General features: G+C 43.3%; 1 protein-coding gene across 1 annotated transcript; it reads left to right on the top strand.

The window, feature by feature from the left end:
- Positions 1-645: 645 nt before the first annotated feature.
- LOC149453401 (uncharacterized) lies at positions 646-17,687 on the top strand. The gene is made up of 12 exons (XM_089688639.1): positions 646-1,428; positions 1,559-1,729; positions 1,816-1,939; positions 3,061-4,157; positions 10,411-10,464; positions 11,675-11,794; positions 11,925-12,092; positions 12,179-12,302; positions 12,419-12,516; positions 12,581-12,742; positions 12,834-12,975; positions 15,097-17,687. Exons 1-12 carry the CDS (start codon positions 1,345-1,347, stop codon positions 16,236-16,238), a joined length of 3,486 nt encoding a protein of 1,161 aa, XP_089544765.1. The 5' UTR covers positions 646-1,344; the 3' UTR covers positions 16,239-17,687.
- The last annotated feature ends 845 nt before the right edge of the window (positions 17,688-18,532 follow it).

The raw sequence follows: 18,532 nt of genomic DNA, 5'->3' as shown, positions 1-18,532 counted from the left end.
ATTTTGAACACAACTGTATATATACACACAGTATCTCCCAGACGTGAGTCCACCACTCTAACGGACAGTATACAATGTACAAATATATCTATCTATATATGTGCACAGTATCTACCAGAAGTGTTTCCCCCCTCCCTCGGACTGTATACAATATATATAAAATATATTATATATATATATATATATATATATATATATATATACATATACACACACATACAGTATCTCCCAGAAGTGAGTCCCCCCCTCACTATATAGATATATATATTGAAAGAGAGAGCGCACGATACAGGATTCTATGTTTGGATATTATCTGAGATATAATCTGCCTGTCTATTCATAGATGTTATATACTAGAAGAATGGAGCACAAAGCAGCGAGCAAAGTGATAAAACATAATGTAGACTGCAGTATTGATATTCAACACAAGATGAAGAATAATCGTAGTCAGTAGACCGTACAAAAAGTGAAGCAGGAAGTGATGTAATCTTTAGACAGGAAGTGATGTTTATGAACATGAAGTTCCAGGTGAGAGGTGAGTCAAGAGGAAGTAGAGAGGAGACATTGCTGGAACTGGCTGCAAAGGAGGTAATGTATTATTTTGTATTCACACCCAGTAACCCCCCCCCCCGTCATGTCCGTCCTCTTCCTCCATAATCACCATGATGTTCGTCCTCTTCCTCCATAGTCACCGTGATGTCCGTCCTCTTCCTCCATAGTCACCGTGATGTCTGTCCTCTTCCTCCACCATAGTCACTGTGACATCCTTTATGGTTTATAGACCGGATACGTCCTAAATATAGAACCATTTATCCAACCGTCCATCCGGAGCCTCTGGTTTATAGACCGGATACGTCCTAAATATAGAACCATTTATCCAACCGTCCATCCGGAGCCTCTGGTTTATAGACCGGATACGTCCTAAATATAGAGCCATTTATCCATCTTCCATAAAGCTGTCTCAGGGTTGTTGACTCTCATAACTGTGAGATAATGGACACCACAGATGTCCCCCAGGCCTATTTTGGTGGATTTGGCTGTCAGGGTGACATCTATGGGTACGGTACATGCAGTGTCCAGTAACACTAATGGGACGGGGCTCACAATATAGACATTCCTGGCCACTGTGCACACAGAACAAGCAACATATTGCTTGGAGTTGTACTTTAAAAGGAATCTCTGGTTTACCTTCAGTGAAATGAAAGTTTCCTGTATTGCAGTACATGGAGACATCTGAGATGTCAGAACTCTGGAGGAACTCTGCTGACATTATTCATCCCGGTACAGTCCAGATAATTCTCAGTTTATTATCCGTCTACAGAGAGGAAAGTCCGGTATAGATCAATGAAGATGGATGGGCACCAGAGTCAGACAAGTGAGAGGATATTGGACCTCACCATGGAGATCATTTATCTGCTGACCGGAGAGGTGAGGAGGATTCTGGGAGGTCACATGACATCACTCTGATCTCTATTAATAAAACACAGACCTGACTGGAGAGGTGAGGAGGATTCTGGGAAGTCTGTAGTGAAAATTGTTACTTTCTTTGTATACACAGAATTATAAAGTAGTGAGGAAAATATGTGGTGAGCCTTTACTGCCCAGCAGCCATCTTCACAGGACATCAGCCATCACAGTGCCTCCACCTCACTGCCTGACAACAGAAGGAACCAGTGCCAAGAAGATTCTAGAAGTCACCCAGAAAATCATTGATCTGCTGACAAGAGAGGTGAGCGGTGCTGGGAATTCTGGGACATTCTCCAGTAACAGACAAGGGATGTGTCTGGATGGTGACTGTATCATTGTGTGTGTCAGGTTCCTATAAGGTGTCAGGATGTCACTGTCTATTTCTCCATGGAGGAGTGGGAGTATTTAGAAGGACACAAGGACCTCTACAAGGACGTCATGATGGACAATCAGCCGCCCCTCACATCACCGGGTAAGAGGAGACTTTATTGTAAAGGAGAGAGCAGTACGGAGGGTCCACCTAGATCCCCCATCATCTGATAAACACATAGAAACAATGGATTCAGTCAGTGTGTGTGTTTCCTACAGATGGATCCAGTAATGGGAACCCACCAGAGAGATGTCCCCGGCCTCTGGATTCCCAATATATATTTGCATTTTGCTTCTATGTGTATAAGGTACATAGGATGAAAAATGACACATCACCCTTAAGTAATCACAAACCCACAGTTGATCCATTGGAGGACAGGAAAACCCCTATTAAGTTTTTCAGAGTTTGTTTTGTCCAGGGGGAAAAAATTGTCATTCCCAGCAGCAAGTGTAAGCATTTTTTTTACTAATCATGTACTGTCTTGTTCAACATAGAGAACTTCACACCCTTCAGTAAGAAAAAGATTATGAAATTTTAACAACTGACAGTAGGAATGTCATCAATGTACCTATTTCACCACTCAATGTCCAAACAAATGAGGAGGAGATACTGGACACCATATGAAAGGTCCATCTCCATTCCTCAATATAACGTCATGTTCCCAACAAATGAGGAGGAGATACTGGACACCATATGAAAGGTCCATCTCCATTCCTCAATATAACGTCATGTTCCCAACAAATGAGGAGGAGATACTGGACACCATATGAAAGGTCCATCTCCATTCCTCAATATAACGTCATGTTCCCAACAAATGAGGAGGAGATACTGGACACCATATGGAAGGTCCATCTCCATTCCTCAATATAATGTCATGTTCCCAACAAATGAGGAGATACTGGACACCATATGAAAGGTCCATCTCCATTCCTCAATATGACGTCATGTTCCCAACAAGTAAGGAGGAGAAACTGTACACCATATGAAAGGTCCATCTCCATTCTACTTGTTATTCTTTAATAAAAGTATTCTATATATACACACACTGCACTTAATTGGCGCTCTCTGCGGTTCCTTTTATAAATGACAGAGGTCACTTCACTCTGCCGCAGGCTATTCTATACTGATTTTCGGACTTCGAGTTCTTATGGCCTTTCAACAAACCCCCCTCCCCCCAGCACATTCATGCCATGCACCACTTTCAAATTCTCTTTTTTCAACAGATGGGCACTGTATGTACAATAAAAATACCTCGGAGGGAGATTTTATTAAATCCCCAGATTATAATGTAGAAGATAAAGCCATGGCACAGAATTCTCCAGGAGTTACACTCATCACTCAGATTACACAACAAAGACCTTCTCATTTGGAGGGATCCATGGATCAGCCTTTTCCTGAGGAATCTTCTGATCACTCACAAACTATGACTTCAATTATCCACAGTCCCAAGAGATTAACAGATCCACCAAATCCCAAGGAATCTTCTTTAGGACATAAAGGAGCCCACACTGGCAAGAAATCATTTTCATGTTTAGAGTGCGGGAAATGTTTCACTGAAAACAGAGCACTCCTTATACACCAGAGAAGTCACACGGGTGAGCGCCCCTACTCGTGCTTGGAGTGCGGCAAATGTTTCATTCACAAGACAAACCTTCTTGTCCACCAGAGAATTCACACAGGGGAGCGTCCCTTTTCCTGTTCAGAGTGCGGGAAATCTTTCACTGAGAAAAGCGTACTCCTTACGCACCAGAGAAGTCACACAGGCGAGCGTCCTTTCCCTTGTTTAGAGTGCGGGAAATGTTTCCTTCAAAAAGGAGACCTGCGTAGACACCAGAGAAGTCACACAGGCGAACGTCCCTATTTGTGTTCAGACTGCGGGAAATGTTACTCTCGGAGAACAGAGCTGCGTACACATCAGAGAATTCACACGGGTGAATATCCTTTTTTGTGCTCAGATTGCGGAAAGCGTTTCTCCAGGAAAGCAAGCTTTCTCACTCACCAGAGAGTTCACACAGGTGAGCGTCCTTTTTCATGTTCACAGTGCGGGAAAAGTTTCAGCGAGAGAGAAAAGCTTCGTAGGCACCAGAAAATTCACGTGGACGAGCGTCCTTTTTCGTGCTCCATCTGTGGGAAAGGTTTCATTGAGAAAGCAAAATTCCTCGCGCACCAGAGAAGACACGTAGGTGAGCGTCCTTTTATGTGTCCAGAGTGCGGGAAATCATTTTATGAAAAAAGAAGCCTCCTTTATCACCAGAGAACTCACATTCGTGAGGGCCCTATTCATCTTGGGAGTGTGGGAAATGTTTTACTAATAAAGGAAGTCTGATTAGACATCAAGGTAGAAACAACCCATGAATCTGGTCGGTCTGCAGTTTTGCAGGGAAGAAAAACAAACACGTCGCATAGCAAAAGCAGCACATAATCCGCACATTACAGATTGTTGGGCACACAGGTAACTCCTTGCTTGCCCCTAGATGTTAACCCCTTCCCTGCCAGTGTCAGTACAGCAAATAATATTATCACTGATCCCTGTATTGGTGTCACCGGTGATGTCAGTGGCAGTCAGTTCCCACAGAGTGTTCAGTTAGTGTCAGATTGCCCGCCGCATGGTCTCACTATAAGTTGCTGATCACCGCCATTACTAATATTAAAAAAAAAAATTCCAGTATAAATCCCATAGTTTGTACGCTATAACTTTCACACAAACCAATCAATATACACATGTTGGGATTTTTTTTTTTTTTTACCAAAGACGTAGCAGAATACATTTTGGCTTGAAATTATGAAGAAATTTGAGTTTTAATTTTTTTTTTTGGATATGTTTTTAAGCCGAAAGTATACTTTTTTTTTCAAAAATATCAGTCTTTTTTTTATTTATATCATAATTATTAAAAACAAAGACCACCAAAAGAATGCTCTTTTTGTGTGAAAAAAAGGATATAAATTTAATTTATATGCAGCGTTGCATGACTGTTCAATTGCCAGTTAACCCCCCTGGCGGTATTCCCGAGTGTAGCTCGGGGTAAAGTTTCAGCACCACAAGCGGTAAGCCTGAGCTACACTCGGGAATACCCTGCAGCGTTGCTCTGGGATCTCTTGCTCACTTACCTTGTCCTGCGCACCCGCGATGTCCCCCCTGCAGTGTCCCCGGCAATGTCCTCCGGCCAATGCTGGCATCCGTCTTCTGGGTTCCGTTCCCTGCGACGTCGGGACATACGGGGGATGGAACTGGCGGGAAATTAAAAAATGTGAAAAAGTGACATTCACTAAATACACTAAAATCTCATAGTATAACATTACTGTATCAAACCATTTCACATACATTTTGTCCCGAGTGCTTTGTCCTGTGCCCTGCCTGCATTTTTACTGTTCTTTCTGCCTGGAAACTGAGAAACATCCATGGCGTCCAAAAAGCGTCCCTTTAGGTCAAAATCGGTTTTAGACCAGCTAGAGAACAGCGATAGTAAATTAGAACAACTTGCAGAATTGAGTGATAATGATTCGTGGGGAAAGTCATCATCAGACACTGAAAACGATTCTGCGACTTTGCTCAGTGATGTGCGAACTTGGCTCTCTGTTTCAAATTTCAGTGTTTTTGGTTTGATTATATTTTTGAATTAAATTTATCATTATATTATTATTTTTTATGATTATTTATTAAATTATAATTTATGATTTTGTGTTTCAAATTTTATCATACCCGGGATGTTACTAGACTCTTGTTCGGACAGATTTCAGCGAGTTATTCCTAAAAATGACAGGCCTACAATAGAAAAAATACATATTTCCATGCAAAAAAAGTACCGCTTTGAGCACAGAAATACTGACATAATCAGACGGCTAGGGAGGTTAAAGTAGCACAGTTCTGAATAGCCAAAAAACAGCCTGGTCATGAAGGCGGGGGAGGTGGGAATCTGCCGCAGCATAGGTGGTTAATACATGAAAATGTCAAACAATGCTTTAAAATTTCTCAACTGTCCCTAGTATGTGTATGTATGAATGTGAGTTAGGGACCTTAGATTGTACACTCCTTGAGGGTTAGGGACTGATGTGAATGTACGATATATATGTAAAGTGCTGCGTAAATTGATGTCACTTTATAAGCACCTGTAATAAATAAAAAATAAAAATTGTTTATTATTTTTAAAATGTGTCGGATAATAAAAATGGCATCTGTCAAGAAACTTGTATTCTATGTGCAACTGTTTTGTTTTTTTTTTTCTTCATTTTCTTCTTTAATTTTTTTCATATTTTTTTATTTGTTTTTTGTTTTTTTTTTTGCCACTGTTCTAACGTACAGCCCAATACATGGTATCGTATCCATATACCAAGCGGTGGCGACCCTAGGGGGTGTGGGCCACACCGGGTGACACCATCACATGGGGTGCAGGAGCAGGATGGCAGCAGAGCTCCTGGGCTCTGTGAAGGTCCTGGACAGTTATTGGGTGATCCCGGATACCCGGCACAGTGACAGCTGCCCCCCGATGTAGCGGTAAAATGAGTATCCCGACCCGTGAAGATATGTATCCCCTGAAGCAACTGCGCATGTGTCGGTTTCAGGCCGAAGAAGCCAATTGCCGATCTCAACCTATACGGGGTTAACTGATCTTGCAACCCATAGTGATCCGCTAGATCAGCTTCAGCGGTTTGCAGCCTTTAAGGGGTTAACTGTGGCAGCTCTGTGCTCAAGTCGAAGATCGGCTTCTTCGGCCTGAAACCGGCACATGTAGTTGCTTCAGGGGAATACATATCTTCACGGGATACTCATTTACCGCTACAATGGCACCGCTCCTTCCTCTCTGGAGGGGTGATACCATGTGTTATCGCACCGGGTGACACCCACCCTAGAGACGCCTCTGATACCAAGACAGAACATTTATGTTTCCTCTCGCAACCTGCATAGTGATCCGTGGGATCAGCTTCAGCGGATTGCAGCCTGTAAGGGGTTTACTGTGGCAGCTCTGCGCTCAAGTCGGCGATCGGCTTCTTCGGCCTGAAAGCGGCACATGCGCAGTTGCTTCAGGGGAGTACATATCTTCACGGGATACTCATTTACCGCTACACTGGTGCCGCTCCTTCCTCTCTGGAGGGGTGACACCATGTGTTACTGCACAGGGTGACACAACTCTTGGGATGCCTCTGATACCAAGACAGAATATTTATGTTTCCTCTCACAACCTCTCGCTAATCTAAGCCTTGAGGAAGAAGGGATCTCCCTTCAAAACGTATCAGCTTTACCCCTCTCGATGGGATTTGCACGTGTCTCCTATTCCAGTGTTTCGGTTTTGGATTTTATGTGCCTTATATATTGCCATTTTTGTGAGTATATATCTCGATTTCATAAAATCGCTCTTTTATACTGAGGTAATGCGCGAGGTTGGTGCGCTTTTGTTTTTCACTGTAGAATGATAAGGTCTTGTGGGCAACGCGTTTCACAGATAACATCTGCTACGTGTTGTAGGAATAACCAGTGCAACGGTATCAAGCTTTATATGGGAACATTTGCAACATTGATCAAAATATTCTTTCAAAACCTCTTAAAAAAAATCTAATCAGTTGTCAGATGCTCAGCTGCACAATTCATGCAATACACCACAGCAGTGCCGGGACAGGGTCAGCTAGAGCCCAGGGCGAACATGCCAAACTGTGCCCCCCCCCCAAGAAGTATGCATATTATGTGTCAGCAAAAATCCCCCCCCAGCCTCGCTATCTATCTATCTATGTATATATATATATATATATATACACACATACTATATTGCCCCAAGTATTGGTCGGCCGGCCTTCCCACGCACATGACATTTAATGGCCTCCCAGTCTTAGTCCGTAGGGTTCAATATTGAGTTGGCCCCACCCTTTGCAGCTATAACAGCTTCAACTCTTCTGGGAAGGCCGTCCACAAGGTTTAGGAGGGTGTCTATGGGAAGGTTGGACCATTCTTCCAGAAGCACATTTGTCAGGTCAGGCACTGATGTCGGGCGAGGAGGCCTGGCTCGCAGTCTCCGCTCTAATTCATCCCACAGGTGTTCTATGGGGTTGAGGTCAGGACTCTGTGCAGGCCAGTCAAGTTCCTCCACCCCAAACTGGCTCCTCCATGTCTTTATGGACCTTGCTTTGTGCACTGGTGCACAGTCATGTTGGAACAGGAAGGGGCCATCCCCAAACTCTTCCCACAAAGTTGGGAGCATGAAATTGTCTAAAATGTCGCCTTAAGAGTTCCCTTCACTGGAACTAGGGGGCCAAGCCCAACCCCTGAAAAACAGCTCCACACCATAATCCCCCCTCCACCAAACTTTACACTTGGCACAATGCAGTCAGGCAAGTACTGTTCTCCTGGCAACCGCCAAACCCAGACACGCCCATCGGATTGCCAGACAGAGAAGCGTGATTGGTCACTCCAGAGAACACGTCTTCACTGCTCTAGAGTCCAGTGGCGGCGTGCTTTACACCACGGCATCCAACGCTTTGCATTGCACTTGGTGATGGAAGGCTTGGATGCAGCTGCTTGGCCATGGAAACGCATTCCATGAAGCTCTCTACGCACTGTTGTGCTCATCTGAAGGCCACACCAAGTTTGGAGGTCTTTAGCTATTGACTCTGCAGACAGTTGGCGACTTCTGCGCACTGTGTGCTTCAGCATGCGCTGACCCCGCTCTGACATGTGACGTGGCCTACCACTTGGTGGCTGAGTTGCTGTTGTTCCCAGTTGCTTCCACTTTGTTATAATCCCACTAACAGTTGAGCGTGGAATATTTAGTAGCCAGGAAATGTCACGGATGGACTTATTGCACAGGTGGCCACCTATCACGGGACCACGCTTGGAGTCACTGAGCTCCTGAGAGCGACCCATTCTTTCACCAATGTTTGTAGAAGCAGTCTGCATGCCTAGGGGCTTGATTGTATACACCTGTGTCCATGGAGGGGATTGGAACACCTGAATCACATGATTGGGAGGACGGGCCCAATACTTTTGGCAATATAGTGTATACGGTTCCTTGAATACAAATGCACGCCACACTTTTCAGATATTTATTTGACAAAAATTTTGAAAACTATCATTTTCCATCCCCTTCACAATGATGTGCCACTTTGTGTTGGTCTATCACATAAAATCCCAATAAAATACATTGACGTTTTTGGTTGTAACATGACAAAATGTGGAACATTTCAAGGGGGAGGAAGACTTTTTCAAGGCACTATATATATATATATATATATATATCTGCAATAATGTAGTGTTAGTGGGAACAGTGGACAAGTTCCAGCTGATGGCACCAACATTTAAAAAAAATATATACACTTACCAGTCACCTTATTAGGTCCACCTTGCTAATGCCAAGAAATTCTCCCCCACACCATGACACCACCAGCCTGAACCATGGATACAAGGCAGGATGAATCCACCCAACTGTGACACCACCACCAGCCTGAACCATTGATACAAGGCAGGATGGATCCACCACACCATGACACCAACACCACCAGCCTGAACTATTGATACAAGGCAGGATGGATCCATGCTTTCATGTTGTGTACACCAGGTTCTGACCCTACCATCTGAATGTTGCAGCTGAAATCCAGACTCATCAGACCAGGCAACATTTTTCCAATCTTCTATTGTCTAATTTTGATGATCCTGTGTGAATTGTAGCCTCCGTTTCCTGTTCTTAGCTGACAGGAGTGGCACCCGGTGTGGTCTTCTGCTGCTGTAGCCCATTTGCTTCAAGGTTGGACATGTGCTTTCAGAGATGGTATTCCACAGACCTTGGTTGTAACGAGTGGTTATTTGAGTTTCTGTTGCCTTTCTATCATCTCCAACCAGTCTGCCCATTCTTATCTGACCTCAAGGAGACATTTTCCGCCACACAACTGCCACTCACTAGATATTTTCTCTTTTTCAGACCATTCGCTGTAAACCCTAGAGATGGTTGTGCGTGAAACTCCCAGTAGATCAGCAGTTTTTGAAATACTCAGACCAGCCTGTCTGTTACCAACAACCATGCCATGTTCAAAGTCACTTAAATCCCCTTTCTTCCCCATTCTGATGCTCGGTTTGAACTTCAGAAAATCGCCTTCACCACATCCAGATGTCTAAATGCATTGAGTTGCTGCCATGTGATTGGCTGATTAGCAATTTGTGTTACTGAGCAATTGAGCAGGTGGACCTAATAAAGTGGCCGGTGAGTGTATATATTTCACGCCTTGAAATGAATAGTCAAACTGTTGTTTTTCATTTTATATATACTGTATGTTCTATATATATATCCAAAATATATTATGAGTGTGTAATAATGTAGGTAATATCATAGCAGAATGGACCCTATGGCCAAAACAAAAATCATAATGGCTGCAGTTTTTACATTTTCCACATAATGGCGATCTCACAAACACTACATTGAAAGCACTGACACAGACAGGAAGGCTCTATGCCTCCTACAGACAGGAAGTGCCGGGTGAGAGGTGAGTCGGGAGGAAGTAGGAGACATTGCTGGAACTGGCAGCAGAGGAGGTAATAAGATCTTATTTTATATTTACATCCAGTAACCTCCCCCCCACCCCCGTCATGTCCGTCTTCTTCCTCCATAGTCACCATGATGTTCGTCCTCTTCCTCCATAGTCACCGTGATGTCCGTCCTCTTCCTCCATAGTCACTGTGATGTATTTTATCTCCAGCAGATGATTTTTCACTATCTTTATATATATATATTTATAATGTATATGTAGAGCCATTTATCCAAATGTACATTTACAAAATGAGATATATCCTGAATTTAGACACATTTATCCACGTTTTATTGCAGAGCCTCTGGTTTATAAACTGGATTCATCCTAAATATAGAGCCATTTATCCAACCATCCATCCAGAGCCTCTGGTTTATAGACCGGATACGTCCTAAATATAGAACCATTTATCCACGTTTTATTCCAGAGCCTCTGGTTTATAGACCGGATACGTCCTAAATATAGAACCATTTATTGAACCATCCATCCAGAGCCTCTGGTTTATAGACCGGATACGTCCTAAATATAGAACCATTTATCCAACCATCCATCCAGAGCCTCTGGTTTATAGACCGGATACATCCTAAATATAGAATCATTTATCGAACCATCCATCCAGAGCCTCTGGTTTATAGACCGGATACGTCCTAAATATAGAACCATTTATCGAACCGTCCATCCAGAGCCTCTGGTTTATAGACCGGATACGTCTTAAATATAGAACCATTTATCCAACCGTTCATCCAGAGCCTCTGGTTTATAGACCGGATACGTCTTAAATATAGAACCATTTATCCAACCGTTCATCCAGAGCCTCTGGTTTATAGACTGGATAAATCCTAAGTATAGAGCCATTTATTCAACCGCCCATCCAGAGCCTCTGGTTTATAGACCGAAACATCCTAAATTTTAGAGCCATTTATCCAACCGTCCATCCAGAGCCTCTGGTTTATAGACCGGATACGTCCTAAATATAGAGCCATTTATCCAACCGTCCATCCAGAGCCTCTGGTTTATAGACCGATACATCCTAAATTTTAGAGCCATTTATCCAACCGTCCATCCAGAGCCTCTGGTTTATAGACCGGATACTTCCTAAGTATAGAGCCATTTATCCATTCCTGTGTCTTCTCCAGTAAGTTCAAACCTAAAACAAAAGATAAAGGTCAAAGTTGTGCTTTAATAGGAATTCTGGTTTCCGTTCAGTGAGATGAAAGTGTCCTGTAGTACAGTATAAGAAGCCATTTGATATGTCAGAACTCTGGAGGAACTCTGTGCAGACATTATTCATCCCGGTACAGTCCAGATAATTCTCAGTTTATTATCCATCTGCAGAGAGGAGTGTCCTTTATGGATCACATGATCATATCAATGAAGATGGATGAGGACCGGAGTCACATGACTGAGAGGATATTGGACCTCACCTTGGAGATCATCTACTTGCTGACAGGAGAGGTGAGGAGGATTCTGGGAGGTCACACGACATCACTGTTATCTCTATTAATAAAACACAGACCTGACCGGAGATGTGAGGAGGATTCTGGGAGGTCTGTAATGATAATTGTTACTTTCTCTCTATACACAGGATTATAAAGTAGTGAAGAAAATATCTGGTGATCCATTAACACCCAAGACCTGTCTTCATGAAGCATTACCCATCACATTGTCTCCACCTCACTGCCTGACTCCTGAGAGAAAAGAGAAGAAGATACTAGAAGTCACCCAGAAGATCATTGAGCTGCTGACAGAAGAGGTGAGCGGTGCTGGGAATTCTGGGACATTCTCCAGTAACAGGCAAGGGATGTGTCTGGATGGTGACTGTATCATTGTGTGTGTCAGGTTCCTATAAGGTGTCAGGATTTCACTGTCTATTTCTCCATGGAGGAGTGGGAGTATTTAGAAGGACACAAGGATCTCTACAAGGACGTCATGATGGACAATCAGCCGCCCCTCACATCACCGGGTAAGAGGAGACTTTATTGTAAAGGAGAGAGCAGTACGGAGGGTCCACCTAGATCCCCCATCATCTGATAAACACATAGAAACAATGGATTCAGTCACTGTGTGTGTTTCCTACAGATGGATCCAGTCATGGGAACCCACTAGAGAGATGTCTTCGTTCTCTGTATTCCTGGGATTCCACACAGGATTGTCACACCATCCCCCATCAGCATCAGGTAGGTGGGACTGAGCATGAAGACCTAAAAATGTGTTGTAATCTTTGTCATCTTTGGGGTTTAGGGTGTAAAACTGGGAGATATTAAAGTTAAGGAGGAAGAAGAAGAGACGTTGAGTGGAGCTCAGCAGTCTATGGAGGAGGGGGAGATGATTATGAAATGTCGCCGTCCTCTTTATTCCTGGGATTCCACACAGGAAGATCACACCATCCTTCAACATGATAATGCAAGTGGGATTTTAAGGAAGGCGATTACATTCTTCTATGTAATCTCTTGTTCGTTTTTCATAAATGTATTCTGTCATCTCTGAAGTTTAGGTTGAAGAACTGAAAGACATCAAAATTGAGATTAAAGAGGAAGAAAAACAGTTGCTGGTGAAGGAATATCAGCAGTCTATGGAGGAGGGGGAGATGATTATGGAAAGTAAACCGGAGGAATCTTCTCCACATATGGACACAAGTAAGTGGTAAACACTCAATGCAGAAACTGTTTTCATTTTTATTTGACTTCTATAAGTATAAAGTATTCATATATGCTGTTACACGGGCTGAGAAATATTTTTTAGTTTACTACACCCTCTTAAATAAAATCCCAAACCCTTAGTTAATCGAAAGGCAGAAAACACATGTAAAACTTAGCCTAACTTTCTCCAACAAGGAAAAAAGAATTCTCTACTTCTTACAGCAAAGAGCTCCTCTGGTATTTGAAGGTTAAATCTTTTTCATCCAATTACGCATAGTCTGTTTTGTCCTTGTTTTGTATATAGACCTTGACAAATTTCAGTATGAACACAGTTAACAAAACTGTCACTAAGAATATTATTGATGTGCCAACACCACCATCCAATGTTCTCAACAAAGGTGGAGATACTGTACACCATATGAAAGGTCCGTCTCCATTCCTCAATATAATGTCATGTTCCCAACAAATGAGGAGGAGATACTGGACACCATATAAAAGGTCCATCTTCATTCCTCAATATAACGACATGTTCCCAACAAATCAGGAGGAGATACTGGACACCATATGAAAGGTCCATCTCCATTCCTCAATATAACGTCATGTTCCCAACAAATGAGGAGGAGATACTGGACACCATATGGAAGGTCCATCTCCATTCCTCAACATAACGTCATGTTCCCAACAAATGAGGAGATACTGGACACCACATGAAAGGTCCATCTCCATTCCTCAATATAATGCCATATATTAGAATATGGTACTTATAATGAGGCCTCAGCAGCCAGTAGTTGGGGTTTTCCCTACCGAGGTGTCTGCTTAGCCCAGTGAAGTGGCCTCTGTATAAATTTATTTTCTTTGCTTTTTATCCCCTTTTTCTGCTTTTATGTATTGCTTTTTTTTCCTACATCTTATAATGGATGAGACATGTCAAATATAGGGGCACTAATAGCAGCCTCCCATAAAGTATTCCTAGGCTCTGATTGTGTCCTGCATCATACTCTCCAGCTTCTCTTGTAGCACGTTTTCTCTCTCTCACCCCCAGCTATAGTCTCTAAAGATCTACTGTAAAATGTCCACAGTCTGTGACAATATTTGAATATCCTGTGTGGACTTTTGGTGATGTCAGGGGCCACACTTAGGTCTACCTATTTCTAGAAGGTTGTCCACCACTGCTGTACACTGTATGAAATGTCCATCTCCATTCTTTAGTATGTTTTCATTACTCCACTGAGTGAGGCGGAGGTAGGTCCATCTCCATTCTTTAGTATGTTTTCATTACTCCAATCAGTGAGGTGGAGGTAGGTCCATCTCCATTCTTTAGTATGTTTTCATTACTCCACTGAGTGAGGCGGAGGTAGGTTCATCTCCATTCTTTAGTATGTTTTCATTACTCCAGTCAGTGAGGTGGAGGTAGGTCCATCTCCATTCTTTAGTATGTTTTCATTACTCCAGTCAGTGAGGTGGAGGTAGGTCCATCTCCATTCTTTAGTATGTTTTCATTACTCCAGTCAGTGAGGTGGAGGTACTGTAGGTCCATCTCCATTCTTTAGTATGTTTTCATTACTCCAGTCAGTGAGGTGGAGGTAGGTCCATCTCCATTCTTTAGTATGTTTTCATTACTCCAGTCAGTGAGGTGGAGGTAGGTCCATCTCCATTCTTTAGTATGTTTTCATTACTCCAGTCAGTGAGGTGGAGGTACTGTAGGTCCATCTCAATTCTTTAGTATGTTTTCATTACTCCAGTCAGTGAGGTGGAGGTAGGTCCATCTCCATTCTTTAGTATGTTTTCATTACTCCAGTCAGTGAGGTGGAGGTAGGTCCATCTCCATTTTTTATTATGTTTTCATTACTCCAGTCAGTGAGGTGGAGGTAGGTCCATCTCCATTCTTTAGTATGTTTTCTTTACTCCAGTCAGTGAGGTGGAGGTAGGTAATCTCCATTCTTTAGTATGTTTTCATTACTCAAATCAGTGAGGTGGAGGTAGGTCCATCTCCATTCACACACCATATTAATACAATAGTCTCTTTGCACGGTTACTGTTGAGTGCTAGACCAACATATATGACTTCTGAATGCGGGACGTGAAGAACACATATGACCTTTAAAATTATTTCCAACAGATGTATGGAATATAAATATCTCAGACGGAAATCCCATAATATCTCCAGCTTCTAACGCAGAAGACCATGACATTGCACAATATTCAGACGTAAAATCTATTTCTCCAGCTACATATCACAGACCTTCCAGCATGGGAAGACCAAGAGATCCCTCCATTCCTGTGGAATCTTCTACTACAAATTCAGATATCCATCTGCAACCCGATAGGCCAACAGATCCAACGAATCCCAAGACATCTTCTCTTAGCCATGATGGAGTTCACACAGGAAAGCGTTCAATGTCCTGCCCGGTGTGTGGGAAATCTTTCAGCGACAACAGAAACCTCGTTAGACACCAGAGAAGCCACACAGGAGAGCGTCCCTATTCTTGTTCACAGTGCGGAAAATGTTTCATTCACAAAGCAGACCTTCTTAGGCACCAGAGAATTCACACGGGTGAGCGTCCTTTTTTATGCTCAGAGTGTGGGAAACGATTCATACATAAAGCACACCTCCTTTCACACCAGAGAATTCACACGGGCGAACGTCCTTTTTCCTGCTCAGAGTGCGGAAAATGTTTCACTGGGAAAAGCGTGCTTCTTACGCATCAGAGAATTCACACGGGTGAACGTCCTTTTTCCTGTTCCGATTGTGGGAAATCTTTCACTGAGAAAAGTGTGCTTCTTACACACCAGAGGAGTCACACAGGCGAGCGGCCTTTCTCGTGTTCAGAGTGCGGGAAATGTTTCATTCAAAAAGGAGACCTTCGTAGACATCAGAGAACTCACACAGGGGAGCGTCCGTATTCCTGTTCAGAGTGCGGGAAATGTTACTCTCGGAAAGCAGAACTCCGTATACACCAGAGAATTCACACGGGTGATTATCCTTTTTTATGCTCAGTTTGCGGGAAAAGTTTCAATTACAAAGAAAAACTTCGTAGACACCAGAAAACTCACACCGGCGAGCGTCCTTTTATGTGCCCTGACTGTGGGAAATGTTTCATCGAGAAAGGAAAACTTCTTGCACACCAGAGGAGACACACGGGTGAACGTCCTTATTCATGTTCAGAGTGCGGGAAATCTTTTTATGAGAAAAGGAATGTTCGTAATCACCAGAGAACTCACACTGGTGAAAGTGCGGGAAATGTTTCACACACAAAGTAAATGTAATGATACAAGTACGTGTAGCTGTTTAATCTGTTGACAACCGTCTGCTGGCATTTAACCCATGGAACTGGTTAGTCCCTCCAACAGAGGACTTGGCTTTGCTTCAATAGCAGTAGGAAATGAGTTTGAGATACACTATATTGCCAAAAGTCATGGGCCCGCCCTCCAAATCATGTTTCAATCCCCTCCATGGCCACAGGTGTATACAATCAAGCCCCTAGGCATGCAGACTGCCTCTACAAACATTGGTGAAAGAATGGGTCGCTCTCAGGAGCTCAGTGACTCCAAGCGTGGTCCCGTGTTAGTGGGATTATAACAAAGTGGAAGCAACTGGGAACAACAGCCACTCAGCCATGAAGTGGTATGCCACGTTACATGACAGAGCGGGGTCAGCGCATGCTGAAGCGCACAGTGCACAGAAATCACCAACTGTCTGCAGAGTCAATAGCTAAAGACCTCCAAACTTGGTGTGGTCTTCAGATGAGCCCAACAACAGTACATAGAGAGCTTCATGGAATGGGTTTCCATGGCCGAGCAGCTGCATCCAAGCCTTCCATCACCAAGTGCAATGCAAAGCGTCGGATGCCGTGGTGTAAAGCACACCGTCACTGGACTCTAGAGCAGGGGAGACATGTTCTCTGGAGTGACCAATCACGCTTCTCTGTCTGGCAATCCGATGGGCGTGTCGGGGTTTGGCGGTTGCCAGGAGAACGGTACTTGCCTGACTGCATTGTGCCAAGTGTAAAGTTTGGTGGAGGGGGGATTATGGTGTGGAGCTGTTTTTCAGGGGTTGGGCTTGGCCCCCTAGTTCCAGTGAAGGGAACTCTTAAGGTGACATTTTAGACAATTTCATGCTCCCAACTTTGTGGGAAGAGTTTGGGGATGGCCCCTTCTTGTTCCAACATGACTGCGCTCCAGTGCACAAAGCAAGGTCCATAAAGACATGGAGGAGCAGTTTGGGGTGGAGGAACTTGATTGGCCTGCACAGAGTCCTGACATCAACCCCACAGAACACCTCTGGGATGAATTAAAGAGACTGCGAGCCAGGCCTCCTCCCCCGACATCAGTGCCTGACCTGACAAATGTGCTTTTGGAAGAATGGTCCAACGGGGCCAACTCAATATTGAACACTACGGACTAAGACTGGGGGGCCCATAAAGGTCACGTGCGTGGAAAGGGTGGGGCCAACTCAATATTGAACCCTACAGACTAAGACTGGGAGGCCATTAAAGGTTATGTGCGTGGAAAGGGCGGGGCCAACTTAATATTGAACCCTACGGACTAAGACTGGGGGGCCATTAAAGGTCATGTGCGTGGAAAGGCCGGCTGACCAATACTTCCGGCAATATAGTGTATATCAAGACAGATCCTTCTTTTACCGATACGTCTATTTATTGTTCATATCCCTCTTTTGTGTTCAGATTATTTATTAAATCAGAAAAAGAACACTGTGGGTGGTGATGGGGCAATGAAGGAAGAGGATGAAAAATTACGGAATGTAGTTGATGACTATTGGTTAAAGTTAGACATAACGAGGTGGATTTTGACATCGAGGAAGAAAGTGAGGAACAGGTAATGGGTTCTAAATATACTAACTTTATTTAAAAAAAAAACCCGATGCCACTCTTGAATATATGGAAAACCTTAGCAATGTTCCGATGTTCCTCCAGGTCATCACAGAAGAAAATTCAGGAAATCAATTAGTCCTGAACTACTAACATTTATAGGTAAAGTTGATCCAGGGAATATCCGATTGCCTCTCGGGGGATCAGGAAGGAATTTTTTTCCCCTGCAGGAGCAAATTGGATCGTGCTTTGTTGGGTTTTTTTTTTGCCTTCCTCTGGATCAACTGTGGGTGTAGGATTATAATTTTTTTTTTTTTCAATAATTGAACTGGATGGACGTTTGTCTTTTTTCAGCCAGACTAATGCAGGCCACAGAGGGGGAGAAAACCGGCCGAAAATTCGTCCAAAAGAATAATCGGCCGATTTTCGGATCGTTAGTGGCTTAATTGGTTGGCCTGTTTTCTTGATTTTGACACATTTTTTAATTGGTCATGTTGGAAAAAAAAACTGCCGATTTTACCCATCGGCTGATTTTCACGGCAATGATGGGCAAATCGGCCGTTTTTTTTTCCGATTAAAAAAAATGCGCATGAGCCATGACCAAAGAAAAAGAATATCTGTATCTATTTGTATCCATTTCGGATACAGATGTTTCTATTCGGATACAAATAGATACAATGTTGCAACCGCTATACTTTTAAATATCAAATATAATAGCGGAGCTCT

Source organism: Staurois parvus, unplaced genomic scaffold (genome assembly GCF_062004578.1).
Source record: "Staurois parvus isolate SC_StPar_1 unplaced genomic scaffold, SC_StPar_1.0 ptg000449l, whole genome shotgun sequence".
NCBI classification, from domain to species: Eukaryota; Metazoa; Chordata; class Amphibia; order Anura; family Ranidae; genus Staurois; species Staurois parvus.
Note: the sequence above shows the minus strand (reverse complement) of the source record. Positions and strands in the feature narration are given on the sequence as shown.

What these genes read in the sequence shown, in the direction of transcription:
- LOC149453401 (XM_089688639.1), top strand. Translation starts at nt 1,345, where the DNA reads ATGAAGATGGATGGGCACCAGAGTCAGACAAGTGAGAGGATATTGGAC. An exon ending in TTGATCTGCTGACAAGAGAG is followed by an intron (nt 1,730 to 1,815) that starts GTGAGCGGTGCT and finishes TGTGTGTGTCAG; the next exon opens with GTTCCTATAAGGTGTCAGGA. An exon ending in TTCTCCACATATGGACACAA is followed by an intron (nt 12,976 to 15,096) that starts GTAAGTGGTAAA and finishes TATTTCCAACAG; the next exon opens with ATGTATGGAATATAAATATC.